Source organism: Crocodylus siamensis, chromosome 2 (assembly GCF_052110815.1).
Source record: "Crocodylus siamensis isolate JL-2025a chromosome 2, ASM5211081v1, whole genome shotgun sequence".
Lineage (NCBI taxonomy): Eukaryota > Metazoa > Chordata > Crocodylia > Crocodylidae > Crocodylus > Crocodylus siamensis.
In genome coordinates, this window is record NC_143396.1 from 5384711 (window position 1) to 5409523 (window position 24813).

General features: G+C 50.9%; 1 protein-coding gene across 1 annotated transcript in view; it reads left to right on the forward strand.

Annotated features, from left to right (window-relative positions):
* Window positions 1-562: 562 nt before the first annotated feature.
* The window catches only part of ADRA1D (adrenoceptor alpha 1D), a 73729-nt gene continuing 49478 nt past the window's right edge, over window positions 563-24813 (forward strand). The window contains exon 1 of the mRNA XM_090035043.1: window positions 563-1654. Coding sequence (XP_089891169.1) covers window positions 694-1654 — 961 coding nt within the window. The 5' untranslated portion in view covers window positions 563-693. The remainder of the gene's footprint in view (window positions 1655-24813) is intronic.

The following is a 24813-nucleotide window of genomic DNA, read 5'->3' on the forward strand; positions in this document are numbered from 1 at the left end:
GCACTGAGAGATGGTGGGGCATTTCCACAGGGTGCCAGGAGGTGGCGGGGCATCTCCATGCGGCACTGAGAGATGGTGGGGCATTTCCACGGGGTGCCAGGAGGTGGCGGGGCATCTCCATGGGGCACTGGGAAACGGTGAGGCATCTCCGTGGGGTACCAGGAGGCAGTGGGGCGCCCCGTGGGGTGCTGGGGGGGTGGCGGGGCGTTGCTGGCAGGGCTGAGAGCCGCCCGCATCCTGCCACGGGGGCTGGAGGCTGTTCCCAGCGCGGGGCACCCGCTGCCACCGCCCCGCGGCCGGCGCTGAGCCGGAGGGAAGCCGCGCGGCAGGGCCGGGGACGCCCCCGCGCACCCCCGGGGCAGCAGCAGCCCGCCAGCAGCGGCGGGGGCGGCCGCAGCGGCCCGGTGCTGCCGCCCGGCGGCCGGCGCGGGGACCCGGCGGGGCCGGCTCTGCCCGGGCGCGGGGCAGCCCGCGCCCCGCCCCCCGCGGCGGAGGCGGGGTTTGCGGAGCGGGCGCGCCAATGGCGGCGCGGGGGCGGGGCCGGCGCCGGCGCCTCCCGCGCCCGGCGGCTCCGGCGAAGTTTGAGCACCTGGGCAGCGGCGCGGGGCGCGGGGGGGGCGGCGGGCGGGCGGCCGGGGCGGCGGGCGGCGGGATGCCGGGCGCTGCCCTCCATGGAGCCCGGCGCCGGCCACGATGACTTTCCCCGCCCCGCTTAATGCCAGCGCGCCCGGGGGCAACCAGACGGCGCCCGGCCCGGGCAACCGCAGCTGGGCGCCGGGGGGCGAGGGCGCCGCGGCCGGCAACGGCACCTCGCTGAGCCCGGCCCTGGCGCTGCCGGCCGTGGGGCTGGGGGTCTTCCTGGCGCTCTTCATCCTCTCGGCCATCGTGGGCAACATCCTGGTGATCCTGTCGGTGGCCTGCAACCGGCACCTGCAGACGGTGACCAACTACTTCATCGTCAACTTGGCCATCGCCGACCTGCTGCTCAGCACCACGGTGCTGCCCTTCTCGGCCACCCTGGAGGTGCTGGGCTTCTGGGTCTTCGGGCGCGTCTTCTGCAACGTCTGGGCGGCGGTGGACGTGCTGTGCTGCTCGGCCTCCATCATGAGCCTCTGCATCATCTCGGTGGACCGCTACATTGGCGTCAAGTACTCGCTCAAGTACCCGGCCATCATGACCGAGAGGAAGGCGGGGGTCATCCTGGTGGTGGTGTGGCTCTCCTCCATGGTCATCTCCATCGGGCCGCTGCTGGGCTGGAAGGAGCCCCCGCCGCCCGACGAGAGCATCTGCAGCATCACGGAGGAGCCGGGCTATGCCCTCTTCTCCTCCCTCTTCTCCTTCTACCTGCCCCTGGCCGTCATCCTGGTGATGTACTTCAGGATCTACGTGGTGGCCCGGCGGACCACCAAGAGCCTGGAAGCCGGGGTCAAGAAGGAGCGGAGCAAGTCCATGGAGGTGGTGCTGAGGATCCACTGCCGGAGCGTGCTGGAGGATTCCCTCTCCAGCACCAGGAACAAGGGGCACAACCTCCGGAGCTCGCTCTCGGTGCGCCTGCTCAAGTTCTCCCGCGAGAAGAAGGCGGCCAAGACCCTGGCTATTGTGGTGGGAGTGTTCATCCTCTGCTGGTTCCCTTTCTTTTTCGTCCTGCCCTTCGGTAAGTGAATCCCGCCCCCCACAAGCCCCCGTGGTCCTGTGCCCGCTGTGCCTGATCCCCACCTGAGAGAAGTATCCCCCCCCACCTTCCCACCCTTATCTGTTGAGGCCCGCCATGGGCCAACTTTCCAGGCTCGCACGGCGAGGTTGGGGGACGGGCCCTTCTGCAATCCGGAGCTGAAGTCAGCCAGCTCCAAACTTCACAGTACGTGGAAACAGAGTTGCTGCCGGCTCCTGCCAGCCATTCTGGAGCCTCTCCGTTACGCCCACCACGAGGGCACTACTTTCCATCACAAATTGACTTCGTGGTGTAGAGAAGGAACACAAAAATGCCACCCACTTGCTGCTACAGGCTTGCCAAGCTGCCAGGAAAGAGCAGGAGGGTTTGGCCAGGCACGCTGAAGTTCAGGAGCAGGCAGGCAGGCACATGCAGAGACCGAATCCTGATGCTTCATTTGCACCGCGAGTGGTGAGGCTTTGGTATTCGCTCCCCCTCTCCGCTGTTTCCTTGCTGTGGGCCGTCTGAGTTGCTCGTGCCCCGCGGCTCAGGCTCCCCACGGGCAGCCCCTCACAACCCTCAGATGGAAAAAGGGCCCGATCCAAAGCTGACGGAAGTTAATGGAAAGACTCTTGTTGGCTTTGATGGGCTTTGGAGCAGGCATCGCCTTTGCAAGTGGAGAGGCCATCTTTTGAGTGTGGCTGTAAAAGTGGCAGTAGGGTTTTGGGGCTAACCCCCTGGCCTGGGCAACCTGTGTGTTATATCGGGGATACGTATGGGAAGCCTCGAGCAGGGAAGCCTCTTTCTGCCTTGACTCCTACCAGTGTGTGTGCTGCTCCTCACTAAGGGAAATCCCTGTTCTGCCTTCACCCCCTGGAGACCCCGTGAAGCTGCCCGGTTTCAGGTGCCGCTGGCTCAGCCGTCCTCTGCTCCGTGCCTGGGTCCTAACACTCAGTCTGCTGGCAGTTTGAGCTGATGCATTGGGAGAGTTATTTAACTTCCCTGGGCTTCAGGGTGTCTGTATGTAAGAGGCATGCGGTCCTTGCCTCCCTCCCAGAGGGGGACCGATGCCGGGCGCACTCTGAGATGCTGTACAGGACAGAGCTGCGGTAGGATACGTATTGCCCCCTCCCCATCCCCTTGGCAGATCTTCCCAGCTTTTATTCTGAGTGTTAAAATCTTGCTGCCAGTGTTTCTGTAGCATAGTGGGAGCAGTCTGTCCTGCTGGGAGCAGAGCTGCCGGCTCCACACTCAGCTTTTAGCACCTTGCTTAGATGGATTTTCCCCTTGGAGCAGCCCAAGCCGTCTGCAAAGTAAAGGCAGCTTGAGACCCCCTCCCCCCGCAAACAGAAGTACTGTGAAAGGCCAGACTCTCAGTGGTTGTAAATCAGCATGGCTCAGCATAGTCTCTTATGTACGCCCCCCCTTTTGCGAGCCATCCTTCTCCAACCACAGCCCAACTCAGGAAAGGAAACCGCTTTAGAGAAATCCTATAGCCCAGGACATTTCAAAGCCATCTCATGCCCTCTGTTACTGTTGCAGGGATGCCCGCAGGGTCAGGCAGTGGGCAGAATGCATCTTTTTGACGCTATCCGTGCTACTTTTTTTTCCCCCTCCATCCTGTCGTCATCTGACCCTACAGGGAGGTGCCAAGGCATCCGAGGCTCTGCCTGTCAGATCTAGGATACAGCACATCGATTTGGAGTCAGATTTTTTTTTTCCCCAGCAATGTTGTCATTGCCTCTTAGAGGGGCTGAAGCAGCCAGATGCACTCAGTGCGTCAGGGAAAGCCAGCACGGCCGGGGACAGCGCGACTCGGTCTGATCAGCAGTTCTGGAAGCTGTTTGGCTGTGATGATTTTTTTCTCTCTTAAAGTTTTCGATCCACCGTGGCCAGCAGCACTTTGCAAATCTAAGTCGACGTGAAGGACTCGTGGTGGTCTGAGTTTGGGGCAGGGGAGAGGAGGGGTGGAGAACCAGGAGCCTTTGGGTTTGGGGGTTTAACCCTGCCAGAGACACTCAAGCCCGGTACAAATCCCTTCTCTGTTTGCCTCTCATGATAAGACAAGAGTCAGGGCACTGTAAGAATGAAAGTTATCGCTTCAAAGAGCCCACCTCTCACCTTGAGCATGTCCTGTGCTAGTCAGAGCAGGAGAAGGGGAGCCAGGACTCTCATGGTTGCCCCAGGGTGACTTTAGGCAAGTGCTTTACTCTGCAACTCTACAATGGGATTTACCTGCCTTCCGCACAGTGTTATGAGGCTAAAGAGTTTGGAAAGAGGCTCGATCTACCCGTGCTGCGGTAATACAAAAGGAGTGGAGACACCAGTAGCAGAAGTGATAGCTGTCATCAGCTCTGTGTTCCTGATGGTGTCGTGACCCCAACCATCTTCTTGACTAGTCAAGACAAAGTTGGTCGACATGCCCCTATTACCCCCTATCCTGACTCATTTGCCTGGCATTCATGAAGCTGGGGATGTGGAGCTTTTCTTTCTGATGGCAGCATTGCCATCAATAGGAATCATTGGGTAGTGGTCCCAACCACATTTCTTTTCAGGAGAAAATCTTTTAGTTTTCTGAGTTTGCGCCAGTTCGAGCTCTGGATGTAAATCAAGCTAGGCCCGTTGAAGTCACTGGTGCTCTGCTGATTGACGCTAGATGAAGATCTGGCTTTTCTCCTTGGAGCACATTTCCTGATCACATTTGCTCTCCCCATTTTCATGCCCTTTGCCAGGTTCTGTATGAAAAGGACTTGGCTGCGTGCTTCCCAGTGTCGTTTATGGCTCAAGAGCCCTGCATAAATCCAGTCGTACTTTTTAAGTTTTAAAAAAATCGCTGCCTCTGACATCCCTGAACTGCAATTTGTAATTTCAAATGTGAGAACCGCTCAGTAATGCTTAGCTAGGTAGGGGCGAGCTTCTGAAAAGACCTTTCTACATATAGGCCTGGCTTGTCAGCTGATACAAATCAGTGGCATTCCAGTGCAATTCCTATGTAGCTACATAAATTCACCCCACTAGAAGGCCTGGCCCACCCTGGGAACAAGCATCCTCAGTGGTTATGAACAAAGCAAGTAATTGATGTATTAATCAAACCAAAACAAATTGCAAAATTCATTTCAGGTTAAACTGAAACAATATTTTTTTCCACCTAAAAAAAAATTTAAACTCATTTTGGAACTGCTGAAATGTTTTTTTCAAGTTCAAAAACAATACGTGTGTCATGGGGGAGGGAGGTCTTCCATTTAAAAGAACTTAGAAAAAGAATTCAAAGCGAACAATCAAAATGTTTCCATTTGAAAATGCCAAATTAAATGTCTCCTTATTTTTTCCTCTTTTTTTTTTTAACTGGTATAAGTTTAATAATAGTTTGGTGGATCTGACTAGGCATTTTTCAGCGAATAAAGTATGTAGACAGATTTTTTGCCTAGCATTAGTTATCCAGGACTTGGGTAAAACATCAGGGTTCAGTTCTTGGTACTTGTGTGAGTTTGGACAACTTGTTTGATCTCTGTGAATCGGTTTGCACATCAGGAAAGCTAACAGTTGCCTACTTTGTGGGTTTTGTGAAGGTTAGCTAATGAATATAGCCAAAGCACCTTGAGAGAGATGGCTAACAAACTGTATTTAAAAAGCAGAAATATTGCTAGTGATTATTTTTTGGGTCATTGACTAATCTGCAAATGTACTGACAGTGCATTCAGTCCATTTTAAATCCAGATGTACTCCCTACTACCTCTGTGCAATGCTATCTATTGCGTAACTCCGCTCCTGCCTGATTTTATGATGCATGTCCCCAAGCATGCAATACAATTGTCAAGAGCATCGGTGCAATTAATAAGAATATGTTTGCATGGCTAATGACTCTTTAAGAAGCTGTTTGTTTAACAAGGGATGAAATCCTAATCAGGAAAGATACCCCCTGAGGATGTATTCTTCCCTCTCCACACACGTGGAGCTTGTACTGACAGTCATGGGACATCTGCCTGCATACGCAGAGGGCAACACATGGACTCTGTGGGGCGCAGCGGTGGAACGAGGCCCGTTTATACCCTCCGAGCAGCTTGCATTGTATGCTTGCACCTTTCACACTGGCACAACTATTTCGAGTGAACCCAGGGTTTGGCGATATTTTTAAGGGAATTATGAGCCCAGAAGGGGCAGATACAGCCTGGGATTTCTTTAAGGTACCTAAGTCCCTGCTGGGAGTTAAACACATGCAGCTACTGTTGAAGGTCTGACTAGGTGCCAACCTGCATTGGTAGGTTCCTAAATACCTTTAAAGATTCATCCAATGGACTTTATTTCTTTTCAGGTGCAGCCTTATATGTAGATAGCACATTAGGCTCCCATTACTTGCCCTCATTAAAAGGAAGTGTTGCTAGCTGTCTTGTTCTGCAACCCCAGTGAGAGGAAATTCCTAGCATTTTAATTTTCTAATAATGCCAAGAGCAGGGTGGCAGAAGTGGAGGGAAGATGCAGAGGCACGTCCTCTTGTTGCTGGCCAAGTGGGCTGATCCTGCAGGGATACCTTCTGGTGCTGCAATAAATGAATATCCCACGGGGAGCTGAGATGGGACAAGTCAGGACTCAGAGGTGAGGGCCTGCGCATGTCTACACACCAGACTTGTGCCTGCAGAGCAGCGATGACTTAGGGTAGCATGAAGGATCATCTCTGCCTGACAGCTGTGCCAGCAGGAGGCCTTACTCTGAAGACAGCTTCCAATGGCAAGACTGGACTTTGCCCAAAATAGCTTGTTGCACTCGGGGCTGGAGTAAACTCTAGCAACAAAGGCACAGGCACAACTGTCCCAGCGAAGAGCTCCTAGACATGGCCTCTGCCTAAGTGTGCTTCCTGGTGCTGCTCTTGCAGTAGTTGGGTTGGTGCACTGCTCATTGATCAGGGCCGGGACTAGAGCCACCAATTTTAAATGATCTCACACCATCCTAGGGTTTTGCTCATTCTCTGAATTGTTTCTCAGTGGATTAAACATGTGCTCAGATTACTATCTGTCTTGACACAAGAGGCTAGTCAAAAATCTGGGGTCTGGTGGGTTGTTCCCTAAGTGCCTTTGAGGAGCTGGCCTGGGTCCATTAGCTCAGTCTGTGTGTGTTATTCAGAAATCACACTGAGCCAAAGGGTCTGCTGCACGGGCTTCCTCCAGTGTCTGACTTCTGCCTGATCATCTTTGCCATAGCAGGAGCTTTGCACAGTGCAACTGGTTCCAATGGCTGTTGCAAAAGTCTTGTAAATGCCCCAGTCTGCCTTCCCTGGCCTAACATAACCTTCACCATTCACGATGATCATTAACGTGACCCAGAATTCGAACCACATGTAAGCCCCAGAGCCGGCAATATTCAGTTCTTCCCTGACATAACCTGTGGGTCTTCCCTGAGATAGCGGTATAACTGTTGTCAGATGGCCAAAGTCCATTGGGCCTGGTTATTGCATACCCTGAAGATTGGTTGTCTCATTCTGCTATGGTTGTTGCCCATCTCATAACTTCTCAGGAAAGGTGTCCTCCTCAGTACCCTTTAATCTCCTTCCATTCTTGAAATGAGAGAGGGGGTCTCAGGTTTCTTCACACAGTACAGGCCCATCAGCTTGGTTCTTGATAGAGCCTCTTAAAAGTACAGTTCCCCACACTTCAGAAATTCATGCTGGGTTGTAAACTTTGAGGAGGGCAAGGGTGATGGTTGCTTGATTGTAATATTTAGACTGTTATTTGCATACTAGTTTCTAGCCATAACTGTGTCCAGAGTAGTTTGACCTATGGTGAAAACAGCCATTGATTCTCATGGCATTTCTGGCTAGGAGTGGAAGAGGAAATGCCTAGGATCCCAGGAGAAACTCTGTTCTCATCAGTCTTCCAGCTCTTTATTGCAGAATCAGGAGGCTCATACGGTATGGCTCAGCTTCAGGGCATTGGAGCCTTCCCTGCTCCCTGTTTCCCCACCAAAACCTTTTGACCTTCTTGGGGCTCTTCCAACAATAATGCTCTGCTCCGGTGGTTTGCCACTGCTCCACCATCCCCTGGGCTTTGGGAGGAATAAGGAGCGCTTCACTCTCTGTGAGGTCTAAAAGAGGTCCACATCTAAAATCATAGAACTGAACGTACCTTCTCATGGTACAAAAGCTAATTTCCAATGGACCTCTCAGTCCCACAACCAAATCTTCATGCACTTTTGGGTGTTTGAAATCCAGATCTGCTTTCCTCTTCTCTCCTTCAGTTGTCTTGCATTCTCCTAGTCTTCAGCTTAGAAGCTGGCCTTAGCTGGATATCTTAACTAACCTCTGTTTTTAAGACTCTCATTCCTCTGAGTGATGCTTTCAAGCCTTGACATAGGAAATCGTCCACCTTGTTCCGTGTCTGCTGCTCTGCCCAGCTATCTTGGCGCTTACTGCCTAGAGCGGGGAGACTGGACCTGATGATCTGCAAGGTCCCTTCCAGCCCCGAACAATATATGAAAATCTGTGAATCTGCTCTTGGGAGAAAAGAGTGCTCTAAATATCCCTGCTTAGTTTAGAATAGTCTGGGATATTTTTTTTTCCAGAAAAATGGGCCAAAAGTAAATAAAAGACCAAAGGCTGGTTGTATATTTAATTATAGCGACTCAATAACATTTGTAAATGTTGTTTTCCATTTCCTTTTGCAGTAAATGAAGAGGAAAATTGGATGTAAAGGACCTGAGTGGTATCTGTCTAGTAATTTGAGAGCCCCTTACAGTCTTTCCTGATTTCTACTGTAGAAGCCAAGAAAGCCTGGCAGAGCAACAGAGCAGATATATGTCATTTGGTTGTATATGTTCAGGTATAGTCAAGGTGAATAACTTTTGGGTCCCAAAAGCTGGGATATAGCCCCTGATGCTACTTCGGTCTCAGCCCTTCAGGACTAGAAGTAATTGTAAGTGGAAACGGAAGGAGGGTGATGAAGCCGCCTTAATGCAGTGTTGCAGGCAGGGTGATTAGTTTTGCTGAGTGACAGAGTTGATTAGCCTTGGCACAGTGTCACACAAGTAGGGCTTTGCTGTCTTACTAATTAGCTCTCAGCATGACACAGCCTGGCGTGGGAATGCTCAAAAGGAGCGGGGTGGATGGGGCGATTCTTTATAAACTCTCCTGTCAGATACTCTTGCAACAAAGTCCCCAAATTTAGACTTGTCCCAGAAACTTTGGAAGAGCTGATCACATTGTGCACAGTGAGTAGAAATGATGAACTGATCGAGTTGTGTCCAGATGTTGTCCTCTTACTCTTCCAGCCTTATAGAGAGTGGGTTTCTTGTGATCTGACTCCATGTTCTGTGCCCAGGATAGAGATTTAGGCACCCAGGTTTGTAAAGCGGATCTGTTGTGTTTGCCTGAAGTCACACAGGGATGCAACAACAGAGCTGGAAATAGAAGTCAGAAGTCCCACGTGAAACCAAGTGAAATTGGATCATGTTAAATAAATTGATTCTAAGTATATTGTGGATTCCACGCTGGATTCAAAATAGTAAAGTTTTGGGGGGGGTTTTGGGGGGGGTGGTTAATAGATAAAGGTAAGGATTTTACAGTGGATAGAGTTATTGGGAGTTACAGCAATTGAATTCATGACTGTGCTGCTGTCTGCACAGCTATGTAATGCTTTTTGATAAGTCATGTCTTTGTTTCAGAAGAGTTAGTAATACCAAGCATCAAAATCTATCTGGTTCCCAATCAGAGAATGAAAGACAGGCGGCTGGACCTGAGAATCAGCTGCGTTGCAGGCACCAGGGAGCCCAAATCAGACTCGTTGCCTAATGATCTGAGCACAGGACCGGCAGCCGGACACGCTTGGTCTGGTTCTGACGCAGACTCCCTCCGTGGTCTTCAGCAACTTTGAGGGTGCTTTGAGGATGCATTAGTTCGTGTTCATGCCGTGCTTGGAAAACCACGGCAGTTGCTGTTATTATTGGGCTAAACTCTCTGCTGATATCTCGAGAATGGAAGAGCTCCAATTTCCAGCCACCAAAAAAAAATTGCCCAGGGTAGTTAGTCTGATATTATTTAAGAGCTGTTTCTTGCTTTCTCGTTTCTGTTGAGAGCCAGAGCGTGACCTCTTTGGTCCTGATATTTCACCCCAGATATAGTTCATTTCTTCTAAGGGGGATGTTCTTGATTAATTCAGACTGAAGTGCATAGTATAAATATGAAATGTTTTGTTTAAGTAATAAGGTCCCATAGCCTTGTTATGCCTGTCCCGCAGTTATGGCCCGGACTACTTAAATAGCCTGTTCATCTTCGTTAATTCAAATATGGGTAAATATTTGCTGATTAAATCTGATAACCTTGTTAATGAGACATAATTGGCGCTTGATATGCAGCCACAAGTGGGTGGGGCTGCAGCTTTGAATGCTCTTGTAGCACATCTCCTTAATCTTCTATTACCAGCTTGTTTCTAATTGATCCTGCCAGAACAAATACAATTACCTAAAGCTACTAACCCGTGTGTCATTACAGCAAGCAATGTTCTAAAGGCATCCTATCTGCAAAGCAGTGCTGCCTAAAAAACTTTAATTACATAGTTGCCCAAGATAGTGAATACCTTACACTGTGTACGCTCGATGCATTTAAGGAAACGGATTAATCTGCTATGAAAAACAACCTCAAATTATATCCGGTTTGATGAATTGAGACTTTTATTTCAGATGGTTATCGAGCCCTGTTCTAGAGGGTGGAGCTGGCATCACTATTTATTTAGTCTGCCCAAATAAGACCCCTTTTTTATTTGTTGTATATACCAACCTTACCTACTTGAACTGAAATTTCCAATGCCAGGTGCCTATCAAAAAGTGTTTTGGAGCAGGGGTGTTGGGGTTTTTTGGGGGAGGCAGGGACTGGGAGGGACACATCTAAGCAAAAATGCCTCGGGTACTTCTGAGAATTAGGCTAGACTAGAGGAAAAGATGTTTTTGTCCACGTTACAAAATTCTGGCCACCTTTTCTATGGAAAACACTAGCAAGCCTGGCTGTTGGAGCAGAGATTTGGAATTTTGCACGGAGCGGCCTTCAGGTCGGGGAAGTGAGATTTGCCGTTGCTGTAAAAATCTCCTTAAATTTAGCCAGGTTCCAAGCCATGGTCATCATTGACCACAAGATGAATGTAAACCTGCAATACGATGCTGCGGCTACTAAAGTGACCAAAACGCTGGCTTGCATCCATAGATGAATCTCAAGCAAATCCCGGGACGTCATTCTCCCCCTGTACTCGGCCTTGGTGAGGCCGCAGCTGGAGTCCTGCGTCCAGTTTTGGGCTCCACAATTCAAAAGGATGTGGAGAAACTTGAGAGAGTCCGGAGGAAAGCCACACGCATGATCAGAGGTCAGGAAAACAGACCTTACGAGGACAGGCTGAGAGCCATGGGGCTCTTTAGCCTGGAAAAGCGCAGGCTCAGGGGTGACCTGATGGCCACCTATAAGTTTTTCAGGGGTGACCGCCAGGATCTGGGGGAACGTCTGTTCACCAGAGCGCCCCAAGGGATGCCTAGGTCAAACGGTTATAAACTACTGCGAGACCATTTCAGGCTGGACATAAGGAAGAATTTCTTTACTGTCCAAGCCCCCAAGGTCTGGAACAGCCTGCCATCATCGGAGGTGGTTCAAGCACCTACATTGAACACCTTCAAGAGCAAATTGGATGCTTATCTTGCTGGGAGCCTATGACCCCAGCTGACTTCCTGCCCTTTGGGCGGGGGGCTGGACTCGATGATCTTCCAAGGTCCCTTCCAGCCCTAATGTCTATGAAATCTATGAAACATGACCGTTCACACGTGCTCGGTGTGGTCCTCTTAGTTTAACAGCTAAAGCCTTGGAAGATGCTCTCCAAACTGGGCCCAGTGTTGAGCATAGGACAAGCTCTCTTAGCCTATGAAGTAGGAAGGAGGAAGCTGCATGGTTCAAAGATGGAGGGGTCAGGAAAGAGTTGTTTTGTGGGGTAAGAAGGAAGATGGGGACTGGTTAGGTGAGAAGACTTGGACTGGGACCCAGTGGGACACACATGATGGTAAGAAACAGATCTGATGTGGTGCCAGGGTAGGGGGGCCAACTGGGACTGGCAAGGCCAAGAGAATGGGGACAAAGACCTGGTGTGGACAAAATGAAATCGGAGAAGGAGCCGAAGGTGGGAGACTGGGACTAGGAACTAGTTGGGAGTTAGAAACATGAGCAGGGCGCAGCTGGGCACTATGAAGGAGGTGGCTAGGCAGGATGGACAAGGAGCCAAAATGAGACTGGCTGGACAAAAAGACAGGGATAAGCTGTGTGAAGGGGAAGAGACTGGGTTGACTATGTGCCCAGAACAGGCTCAATACAATTTGCAGTGGGGGCGTCTACACGAGACACTCATTGCTACTGCACAGTAACATCATGGGGGGGGAACCATTTGCTTAGGCAAGTACTAAATGGCTGGACAGTAAGTCTGCCACACATGTAGACGCGGGCTGTTAGGTGTGTAAAATAAAATAGGATTCTGCCCTGGGTGTTTCATTTATCTGGGCAGCTGGCTTGAAACCCTGGCACTTGAAGTGCGAAAGTTTGAGGAATCCCAGCTGCCGGGGGCTGGGCTATGAACAGATGAGTTCCTCGTAATGATAGGCACTCTGAAAACTGGGTCCCAGACATCTCACGCAAAATGAAGGGATACTTTTGATTTTAATTACTCTGAATCTCAGTTCCCCACCTGGACAGAATATCTTAACATAGCCTTACTTCCCAGGGGCACTGTGGAAATAAACTGATTAATGCGTGTGAAGCACTCAGCTACTCCCGTGCTGAGCACCATAGGAAAACCCAGGCGCAGATCAATAGTTCTGTCTTGAGAAAAGGGTAGGAATGGTGTATGCTAAATAAGGCCTGGGGGCTACACATTGAACCACAGGGAGAAAAAATAGCCACTGAATAGCTACTCGCGAATAGCGTAGCATCCATTCAGGACATTTTGTGCACAGACTGTGGCAGGAGTCTTGTTGAGGTAATAGATTGTGTGCATGTAGTGCATTAGTATAAGTGAGTAAAATTAAAGATGCATTTCTGACATTTCCTGCCTTTTGAGCACTTGTCTTTGCAGCCTTGGTAATGTTGTTTCAGCACAGCTCTCGTGTGCAGCTGAACATAGCTTGTCACCAAAGCTTCTTATCACCGTTATGACTCTGCCATGTATTAGATGCTTGCCATCCGCACAACCTGAGCCCTGGTATTTAAGTTAAATGAGCCAAGTTGTATCCTACATGTGATGACGAGAGAGAAGCAGCAGAGGAAAAAATGCTGACGTTCTTGATTTTTATTATCAGAAAGGGGGGTGTGTTTGGGGCTCGACCCACGGCGGGGGTGAACTGTTGTAGCTGTATCAAAGTCAAAGGAGCCCAGAATTTTTAGATGCATATAACATACTAATTATACATTTGTTACAAGCCTGCTCCAAATGCAGTTGCCTTCAGGGGAATGGCTGGGTTTGGTTTTTTTTAGTTGACGTCTCTGGCACTCAGATGAGTGCCTACGGGTATTTTCAGTGTTGGAAAATCATTATGACAGATATATCGAATCTCATCCCTACATTGCAAATAATAGGGTCAGGATTAGAGCTGGCTGAAGTACTGGATGTTTTTTTTCCTTTTAGTAGAAATGTAAACACAGCAAAATATTGCCCAAACCCCACTGTATTTTTCTTTAGACGTACTACTGCATAGCATCATGGGAGATTTGGTTTGGGTGTCTTCTGCCCCTATTCTCCTCTAGAGGCCAGGACTCCCTGGGGTTGGACAGCATCTTCTCCTGGTGCCACAGTCTCCTTTCTTGGGGAGAAGAGGTGGTGCTTCTTAGGGGGCGATGAGAAAACCCAGTTGAAAAACCCACCAAAGCAAAGATGGCAAAACCTTGTCTTTGCTTCATTGGGACCATTCAAGTGCTGAAAGTCCAGTGCGTGCCTATGTTCTTCACTGAATCGGAGCAGGTAGGGCTAATTGTCATTTCTGGAGCTGAAAAATCAAGCTGCGCTCTCCCCACCTGGCATCTTCTGCCCTCACTTACAGCTGCGAGTGCAAAATGGGCAAAATATTCTCCTTAATGTCTCATTGGGTGGTGCTTTGCAATCACTTTGCCTATGAGTAAATCATCCCATGAGGTTCAAAGGCAGTGGAAGGCAGGGCCTCCTTGTTTTAGCACATCTGTAAGGTTACAATATCAGCGAGGCAATCTTGCACGTGTTGGGTGAATTAATTAGCTCATATTGCAGACCACTTTGCAAGCATTAAACCAGAAGCACCAAATGAGATCCCGTGGCTTGGAGAGCCTTGTGAAGGGCATGGGACAGAGTGCTATCCATGTGCTGATGATACTCGGGTGTCATGCCCAGATAATACTGGTAGTTGGGTGCATCTGCATTTCCTTGTCTTGCACCCTGGAAAGACAGAAACAATGTCGTTGAGCAAGGATCATCCACACCATTTGTCTCTTTCCTCAAATCTCCTCAGACTGAGCAGACACCTTAAATCAACTTAAAAATCGGGGTGGTGTTTCTGATCACCAGAGGAAGCAACATTGTAGGTGTTGTTTGGAAGTATGGCGCTCAGCTAGGAAGTTTGGGTAGCTGATCTAGTGATGGGCTGGCATGGCATGCATGCTTTGGTGACCTCATTATTGCAGTTCCTATTTGTGCTGGATTTTTGCTGGATCCACCACCAGCTCATTCAGATTGCAGTCGGGCAGGTGCTCGTGGGGTAGAGCTATCCCGATCACATTCGGCCTGCTTTAGCCAGCCTGCCATTTGGTGTGGACTCAGGTTAGATTCGTTTTCATGCTATACGGGCGGCTGAATGGCGTTGTCTCTTGTTCCATTCAAGACATCCACCTCGCTTTTCCTTGCGAGGCGGTTTTGCAAGAGCATTGTCCAGCATGTAGGACTTCTTGGTGTGAAATCAAGACCCCCTTCCCCCCAAAATAATTTCATTTCAAACTCTGCACTTGGAAAAAAAAAATGACAACTTATTTTTCAGAGTTGTTTCTTCCGCTCTGACGACAGCCACTGCTGCTAGGGGTTTTTCACTGGTTTTGTTTACCCATCTGTTTGTAATTTTGTTGAAGCTGGGGTGTTTTTAAGTTAATGAGATATTGCTTTATGATTGTTGTTCAGCATCCCAGCTGCTTAATTATTATTATAATTATTGTTGTTGGCTGGCTATATAAAAACGCCTTGAGAAACGTTACATTTTCAGATTATATTTTAAACTGTACTTATTTAGCACCTTCCTTGCAAAGGTCTCAATGCCCTTCACGGAGGTCGATGGATTTCGGCTCGCGATTGGGGCTGCAGGACCATTAAGTTCCCAGCGGGCACAGAACTACGGTATCATTTAAGTGTCTTAGAAAGCCATTGGGAGCCAAGACTGGAGAAGCTCCACTATTGTCATCACAGCAATATAATTCAGATGTTCTTGCCCCAAAAACTAGGTCTGTTTTGTGTGGGATGAAGGAGTGTTTCCTAGGCTTCAGAGGGGCTATGAGTCAAAGTATTTGGGATAAAGGAAAGGCCCACAACCCTGTCCATTGTCCCATATGGCATTCTTGCATTCACGTGGCAGGCAAGGAAACTGAGGCAAAGTAAGAGCATCAAATGACTTGCCAGAGACCTGTCATTGGCATACAGAGCTGCTAACCCGCTTTCGCAGACTGTGACCACAAACAAGCCTGTTTCCTTGCTGTGTAAAAATTGCTATGCATGTCTTACTGTCCCATACTTTATTGGCACGATTAGTCCAGTGGATTTATTGGAGCGGCTGGCAGATATGGCTCTCTACCTAGTCGCAGCGGATGCCTTTTTTTGTTGAGAGGGCGCAACACTAATGCATTTGGTACAAAGCCAGGAAACTATCGGCTGTCGTGGTAAAATCGCGCTGCCAACCAGCAAGAGAGAGGTCATGTGTTATGCCCACGATGTCCTCCACGTGCTGCATTTCACAGCTGTGGCGTTAGGGGATGGAAACGCTATTTTTCCGACCGTGAGAAAAGTCCTGTCCATTTTTATCACATTGTAGAGGGAGGTTTTGAAAGGGATGTTTGGGCCGCACTCCTAATGCCCTTGAAAATCAACTCTCTGATTCTCAACCTCGTTAGGCTGAAGGGCCCCCTCGTTAGACTTGAGGTGCCCCTCGGAAAACGCCAGCTCTTGGCCTCCGCTCATTTCTTGACGACAGAAAAATAACGGAGCGATTCTTTTGCTGCAAAGAGCTCAGCCACCACGGTGGAGACGCCAGACGTGCCTTCCCACCTCTCCCTGGCTCTGCCCCTCAAGTGTCAATGCAGACTGCTTTGGTCAAACCCTGTGGGGCCACAGGATGAAAGCTCAGCCCCAGTCCTGTCAATGGGCATTTGACCATTGGTGTTGGGAAGTCACTCATGGACTTGAAGGCCTGAAGCACTGGCCTGTAGTCTCCTCCATGGAAAAAAAAGCCGCTAGGTGTAGGCGCTGCGGCCACACAAGGGTTGCCAGTGCTTCAGCAGAGCTATCATTAAATTCAGCGGGGCAGTAATAATCTGAGTTAACTCGAATGATGCCAAGTCCCCCAGAGGAAGTGAAGTAGCCTCCTACGACCAGGTAGAGAGCACACAAAGGCACCAAGCGCGTGCCCTACCTTGCCTCTTTTGAGGAGCTGTGTGTGTGCAATGGGGGTGGTTCAAGGTACGACCCCCAAGCCTGGCAAGGAGGCAAGGCAGATGGGTCCTTAATGACTGGCCTCCTTCCAGGGTTGTGAAAATAAGTGCATGAAGGACTTTGAGGAGCTCAGATGCTCTGGGGAACAGAGGAGATGTTTATGCCGCAGGTGGGTGCAATATCTGGGTGGCTGCAAGCCACTCAGTTCACAGTGAGCAAAAGGCGAACTGCTCTGCTGTTTGCTCTGCCTCTCCTTTCAAAGGGCACCGCTTCTCCACTCGGCTGGAAGCCCATCCCACGCTGCTGATCCGAGAAGCAGCGCCCCGTAAATCAAAGCCAGCTGCAAGCAGCTCTGAATAACCCCGGCGACTTCACAAACCCTCCTGGTTGCAGAGCCTGCAGAGGATCCGGCTCCTACTGTCCAGACACTCTTCCCCAGCCCGTGCTTGGCCTTGACCGTCCCGTAGGTATAGGAAACCGAAAGCGGAGGTAATGGCTCTCTTCAAGGTGTTTCTGTTGCAGGGGTGTAGGTTGTAGCCGTGTTGGTCTAAGGACACAGGCAGACACGGTTCTTTGGGCGAATCTGATATCGTTTATTAGACCAGCTTAAATAGTTGGACATTTTTTTTCCCCCAGCTATTTAAGCTGGTCTAATAAAAGATATCAGATTCGCCCCAAAAACCTTGTCTTTCTGTTTCAGGGGTACCTACAGCTTTTGCAGGCAATATCTGCTTTGGTGTAAAAGAAGAGACCCAGCCATAGCAGACTCAAGGGTTTGCATGAGAAACCAGAGCAAACTTTGCTCTGAGTAGCAATGTACAGTGAACCCCTGTAAACACGTATTCGCTTCCATCTAGGAGATAGGATTAGGGTGTTTTGCTTCGTGCTGGCTGTGGCACCTTCCCCATGGCAATAAGGCCTTAGGGATGGAGGAACAGAGTGGCACGAGGGACCTGCATCCTCCCGGGCCTAGAAGCAGCCCAAGAAGTGCATGGAGCTGGCTGGCGAAGCATGAGGCCAACACACCAACTCAATGCCAGCTGCTTCCCCCAGTTGATTTCCAGGGGACCGATCCAAATCTCACTGCCATCTGGAGGAGCGTGTTTTGACTTCGGTGGGTTTTGGATCAGGTCCGCTTAAGCTCGATGAAGACGGTTCAAATCCCTGCCCTCCCCCAGGACACACATCCCCTCCCTTGCATGGGTGACTCGGGCCTGGAGCGGTTATGTGACTTGCCCAAGACCCAGAATAAGTCGCATGCAGAGCTGGGATTTCAGCCTGGGGGTCCCGGCACCATATTTCTAGACTGCCTGGTAGGCCTTACTGCCGAACGGGTGCTGAGAGAAACCTGATTGGGTTAGACACAACGTTAAAGCCACGAAAAAGAGCTGTTCCCAGCAATGAGGAGAGCTGTCAACTGCTTGACCTGAAATGCTGAACCTGGGACCTGACTCGAGCAGGGACGACCAGCGGTCCCATGATCAAACCCAGGCAGAAAGCTGCAGTTGCCAGGCTCTGAAAAGGATCCTCAGGTTTTTGAGGTTTAATGAATTCAGAGCTACGGTTAACAATATGCACTGGGAAAGTTGTCCGAACTCTGCTATTTCTGGTCTCGGGGTCCTTTCTGTAGGAATTATCGTGAAGGCTGCGAGTATGTGCTGTGAAGTCAGGCTGGCCCGAAGCCACGGGCTTGTCTGCCTCCTTCAATAATGAGGCTGGGCTTGAGATTTTTTTGGATACTAACCGCGATCCTTTAAGCCACAATCTCTGCCTTCGGCTTGCCTGGCGCTGCGAGGGGGTTAGGCAGAAGCAGCAGGGTGAGACTCATTGGGAAAGAGATCAAAACGCCTTCAGCTCTGTCTGCCATGGCTGTGCCTGTGAAAGCAGGAAGGTTTGAAAGCGAGTTGCAGCATCGCCTTGCAAAATGCCCTGCATGTCTTCAGCGGCTGGTCCTGTGCTCCCTTACAGCCTTTCAGGGGTGGTTGATCGATCTGTGGGGCTAAATGCAACCCAGGTGCTGAGGAGCCGTAGTCGTGGATTGGGACCTCACTGTGCTAGGTGCTGTACAAACACCGAATCAAGAGGCAATTCCTGCCCTAAAGAGGTTGCATGCTAGGACAAGAGACAGATACAGGCAGGAGGTTGAGGAGTCCCAGGGAGCACCATTAGTCAGTGGGACAGACAGTGATCTCTGCACACCAGCAGCTTAGCTGTTGTCATGTTTTTTGCCGGCGTGATGGTGAAGGGCAGTTTTCAAAAAGATTATGCAGAAGCTTTACAGATGTTTATGGAGAGCTCCTTCCATGCAAGGCCATAATCATGAATGTACTTTACCTCACAATGCCCCTGCGTGGAAGGCAACTGTAACTGTGCCCATTTTACAGATGAGGAACTGAGGCCCATATCTTTGCAAAGAAGAATTTGCTGCAAAGCAGCGAAGAAGAATTTGTCCAACTATCGGAGTTGGTCTAATAAAAGCTATCAGCTTTCCCCAAAGAACCATGCCTGCCTTAAAGTCAAGACACGTTCCCCAAAGCATCTGAGCGCCTCAAAAATGTATATAAGCACCAAACTCTCACTGAAACGAATGAGAGTCAGGCACATTAGTAACTCATTAGGAAGAGAGGTCACACAAGCAAGTGGAAGTAAAAGCGGGAAGTCAGACATGGATTTTCTTAATCTAGGACTAGTTCTCCAGCCTTTCTCCCTGGTGCCCAGAGCTCCTGCAACCCCTGTTGGACTTGATCAGAGGAAAAATGTATAGAATACTTATTTAATACTGTTGTGATACTGAAACCCAATTAAGGCCCCATTTGACAAGATGCTCTTCACACACACAGTGTGTAGCAGCCCTACCCCGTGGGGATCACGAGCGAAACTGTGACCCGCACGTGCAAGAATGTGTTTAAAACAAAGTACTCCGATTTCACGTGGATGCAAAATTACCCATTCCTTTCAGTTGTGGGATCCTTATTTTCCGATGAAAGCCAAGAATTGTATCTGTCTGCTTACGTGGCCTCCTCACCCCCTCACCAAAGCCTCTCTGAACCAGTGGTCTTGTCCTCATACCCTTCTGAAAGGAGCGGGACTAGTCTGATTCCCTCCGGTTCACAGATACGTAGTGAGATTGGGTGACTTGACCAAGGGTACGTGGGTGGCCTGTGCCAGAACCAAAAAAAAATGGAATCGCAAACTTTTGACAGCCCAACTTGTGCCTTTCCAGCTTGCACCTTTTCTCCTTCATTTTGATGGGCATCATCCAGGTTTCATCTTGTATTTTCCAGGGAGATTGTCATCAGGAATCTGCGATCCGTCCAGCCACTTGAATCTCTCCACTTCTGTCCTTCGCCCAGTCCGGTAGTAATGCTTTGGGTCTTTCAAGCATCTGATGCTCTTCATCACAGCTGGTGTAGCATTATTTGACCTAGAGTTCTCCTTACTGGAGTTCTCCGACCCTTAAATTCATTAGAAAAATAATAACATTGATTTCCTGTCCCCTTATCGACTTGAATCTAGTCTTCTGGGCAAGTTGCACATTTTTTCTGGGCTTTCCCCTTGTCCAGTGAAATTTCTCTTGCACCAAGGGAAAACATGTGGAAATCAGACAAGGGAAGCAGAGGGCACGCTTCTCCTTTCACTGGCACTGCAGAAGTAATTTCACTCCAGACGATTATAAATGAGGCTAAAGATCCCCGCTGCAGGTACTTCTAGGGGAGCCTGCCCCGAGGGACAACTGCTTCCTCATCTCCCATTAGCTGGGGGTTGGGCTGTGCCCTGAAGCATGATACCTTGATGGTATCCTGTGGGAATAAATCAGGCTAATTTTGGAGCTAGGGCTTGAACTTTTGAAGGTGCCAGGCTGAAAATGCCCAGCTTCCTGTCCGACTAGCTCTGCCTAGGATGCTGTAGGTAACAGTTTGCCGCAATCAACTTTGTTTAACTGCTACCACGGGCAATCCCCTGCTCTCTGTTTTAAAACTCGGTAAACCAGTAGAAAGAATAAAGAATTTTCTTAAGATCTTGACAGGGGTCTAGGTTATAGCCAGGTTGGTCTTAGGACATAGGCAGACAAGGTTCTTTGGGGAAAGCCGATGTCTTTTATTAGACCAACTCCAGGAGCCGGACAAATTCTTCTTCGCAAAGAAGAGTGTGTTGCAAAGCAGCAAAGATTTTTTCCAACTGTTGGAGTTGGTCTAATAAAAGCTATCAGCTTTCCCCAAAGAACCATGCCTGCCTTAAGGTCAAGACGCATTCCCCAAAGCATCTGAGCACCTCCAAATCCTCCATGCATTTATTTTCACAACAACCCTGGAAGGAGGCCAGTCACTAAGGACCAATCTGCCTTGCCTCCTTGCCAGGCCTGGGGGGTCCTACCTTGAGCCACGTTCCTGACAGCCAGTGTGATGAGATGAGCAAGTCTTTGTTGGCGTGGTTTTATTTTTTGCTTCAAGACACAGTTGGAAGAGAAAACCCTCAGCCGCTCGGCAGGCCTGCGTCATCACCTCCCTGGAACTTGGATCCTGCGGATTAGCCCTTTAGCCGGTTAAACAGGTTGCAGTTCGGTGGGGCGATGCTGAGTTAGCGGCCCACTGAGGAACTGGCCTTCCCTGTTTCTCAGAAATTATTTCAGAGCATGAACGCAGCGAGTGGAAACCTGCGGAAATGAGGGCGTATTCCGGGGGTCCACCAGGCTCCCCCGTTCGCAGCTGCCCTGCGTTATGCATCTGGTAGCACTGAGATACGGAAACTGGTTCAGGAGCTGCAGACAGAAAAATGCGGCACCAGGGTCCTATGCTGGCTTCATTAGTGTTACTGTGCTCCAGACACAAATACTAATCAGTTTTATCGCCTCCAGAAGAACTGCATGGTACGGCGCTCTCTTTACCCATGGGTCTCATGGGATCTGGTTATGAACTTGTGTATGGAACTGGGGGGTTCGTTTGGCTCAGGAGGAAGAAAAAAAAGTGGGGGGGGTTTACATCAAAACTCCCCAAAAGCTGATGGCTTTTGGAGCTGGCAGGGGAAGGAATGGTATTGCAGCGTTTTCTCCAAATACTTCATCTGATATGCACTACTTGAGGGTTTATTCTGTACTTTCAGCTGGAAATGGTTCAGGCCTCTGCTTTCCATCCTGGACTTGCATATAGAGCTACTGTCGTAATGAATCGGTTGCCCTGAAGCATTAATATATTTAGAGGTGCCATGGTCACTTAAGCCACCCACCCCAAGCAATGGAGGTAAAACCACCCAGCTCCTACAACGCCCCTGCATCTGGGTCTGCCTGACCTGAAGGAGAAGCAAGGGAAGGTCTTCTATTCGACGAGCCGCTGGAGGATGAAATAATCACGAGGGCAACATTGCGTTTGGTATGCCAGCACGCAGAGCGCCGCGAGGGGCAGCACGTGCCAAGAGCGGGACTTCACACCGTCATCGCCGAGCGTTGTTTAAAAGCGAGCTCCCTCCGCCCCAGAGGTGGCAGCTTTTCTGGGCTGAGCAAAGGGATTCCGTTACGTGTGCTGCGAAGTGGTTCGGGGTCATCCTGAATGCAAGGGGCGGCTGAACATAATATCCTCCAGGTGGGAAAATCAGACAGAAGCATTGAACGGTTGCAGCTCTTCCTCGGACAAGGTGCTTAGCCCACATTGTGCCCCTTTCTCGGAGAAGACGGGAGAGTGCACCTCCTTCCCTTGTAGCCCACTAGCCCCTTATCACAAACGCGCGCTCTTCAGACCATCGAGACGTGGACCCCTAGGTATTCGGCTACCGCTGGCAGCAGTCTTCACATTTGGCCTGCTCGCCCTGATCAGAGCGATGCTCTTACCCAGGTTCACTGGAGTTGACGTTTAGAAACGCGGGTGCTGGAAGGGGCCCTGTGTCGCCACGTTCGGCGCTCTGCTGGCACAGGCAACGACTTCGCAGCATCCCTTTCGTGAGCTGATTGAGTGCCATTTTCAGTCTAATTAGGTGGTTGGCCCCTGCTCCTCCAAGGGAAAGCTGCTCTGGGACCTTGCTGCTCAGATGGTTAGAAATCGTCTTTTGTTTTCCAGCCTAAATTTATCTGTGGCCAGTTTGTACCCACTCCTTCATCTCCCTCCCTGGTGTGCACCCCAGCGTGTTTCCGGACAGCTATCGTAGCCTGTTTCCGGCAGGACTATGCAAGCCAGGCTCTTCTAATCATCTCTGATGATTGAGAGTAGGGCTCCCAAGAGCATGGCAGGGATGGCCCTGAGAGCTTGGTCCCCTCTTGGTTCCCAATCTGGGAATCTGTGCGGCCCCCGCGGCTTTGCTGAGACCTGGAACCACGTGGATGTACAGGAGGAAATTTGGTCGTCACACCAGACGACAAAACTAACCTATTTAACAATTTCTTTGCCTCCATTTTCCTAAGCAGGGACCGGAACAGTCACCCCCCCCAGGCCCCAGGGGAGGCGCGCCCAGGCCCAGGGTCAGGGAGGGTCTAGTCGGGGAACGTCTGGAGGGACGGGATGTATTCGGATCAGCGGGTCCGGACGATCTCCACCCCCGAGCGCTGAGGGAATTGGCTGCGGTCATTGCGGGACCCCTGGCACGGCCGTACGAGCACTCGTGGTGCTCTGGCGTGGTGCCGGAGGACTGGAAGAGGGCCGAGGTGGTTCCCATCTTCAGAAAGGGGAGGAAGGAGGATCTGGGGAATTACAGGCCGGTTAGTCTTACCTCAATCCTGAGCAAGCTTTTTGAGACAATTATCCTGGTGCATGTCCACAAGGGGAGATCATGCTTAGGGGCAACCAAAAGGGGTTCATTAGCGGCAGGTCCTGTCAGGCCAACCTGGCGGCCTTATGCGACCCGGTCACCAAATCCTTAGTCGCAGGGGCAGCAGTGGACATCGTCTTCCTGGACTTGCGGAGGCCTTCGACACTGTCTCTCACCCCATTCTCATTAGGAAACTGGGGGCTGTGGTGTCGACCCCCACACAGTCAGATGTGTCGCCAGCTGGCTGGAGGGCCGCACCCAGACAGCGGTGGTGGACGAGTCATGTTCGCCCTGGAGGGCCGTGGGCAGCGGGGTCCCCCAGGGCTCGGTCCTCGGGCCCGCACTGTTCAGCATCTTCAGCAGTGACTTGGACGAGGGGGTAAAAAGCACCTGTTCAAATTTGCTGATAACACTAGGATGTGGGGGGATGTGGGCACGCTAGAGGGAAGGAATAGGCTGCAATCGGACCTAGGCAGGTTACAGGGGTGGGCGGATGAGAACAGGGTGGGATTCAGCACTGACAAGTGCAGGGTGCTGCACCTGGGGAGGAAGAACCAGCACCATCCCTACCGGCTGGGGAACTCCCCTCTCATCAGGGCAGAGGCAGAAAAGGATCTTGGAGTCATCATTGATGCCAAGATGAACGTGGGCCGGCAGTGTGGGGACGCGGTCAGGAAGGCCAACCACACCTTGGCATGCATGCACAGATGCATCTCGAGCAGGTCCAGAGGGGTGATCCTCCCCCTCTATGTGGCACTGGTCAGGCCACAGCTGGAGTACTGCGTCCAGGTCTGGGCGCCGCACTTCAGGAGGGATGTGGACAGCATGGAGAGGGTCCAGAGGAGGCCACTCGCATGGTCAGGGGGCAGCAGGGCAGGCCCTACGAGGAGAGGCGATGGAACCTGAACCTGTTCAGCCTCCAAAAGAGAAGGCTGAGGGGGGATCTTCTGGCCTGTTATAAACTAGTCAGGGGGGACCAGCAGGCACTGGGGGAGTCCCTGTTCCCCCGAGCACCGCCAGGAGTGACTAGGAATAACAGTCACCAGCTGGCAGAGGGGAGATTCAGACTAGACATCAGGAGGCGCGACTTCACGGTCAGGGCGGCTAGGGTCTGGAGCCAACTTCCAAGAGAAGTGGTGCTGGCTCCTACCCTGGGGGGTCTTTAAGACAAGGCTGGACAATCACTTTGCGGAGGTCGTTTGACCCCAGTACTCTTTCCTGCCATGGCAGGGGGTCGGACTTGATGATCTGCTTGGGTCCCTTCCAACCCTACTGACTATGAAACCATGAATGCACATGCTGCTATTGTGCCCGTTGCCCGGAGCCAACTGTTGTGGATTCATTCTTCACCCCATGGAGGGTGGCGGTGCCGCAGGCTGGCTGCTCAGGGCGCTCCTCCAGCCTCAGCTTTTAGCTCCTTGGAGCACAGTCGAACGTGCTCATGACAATCCCAACTCGGAGTCTCGTCCGAGGAGATGCTGCTCTCCGCCTCGGGCACGCAGAAGTGCTTAACGGGCTCCAGAGGGCTTATTCCACGTGCCTGTCTCTGCCTCCTGCAGTCCTTCTGCTTCATGGGGCTGCGGCCTGGCCAGGCAGCAGTGTTTTGCTCCCCTCCAAAGCCAGGCGTGGAAGTGGCCCTGAATGTTGCAAACACAAAAACATAGGTCGGGGCTTTTCAGAGCCTCCCCTGCCGCATCAGCCCAGGCGGAGGCCGAGCGCACGGCAGGGGGCAGGGAGAAGGCTGCATTCGCCCCCTGACGCCGCATCAGA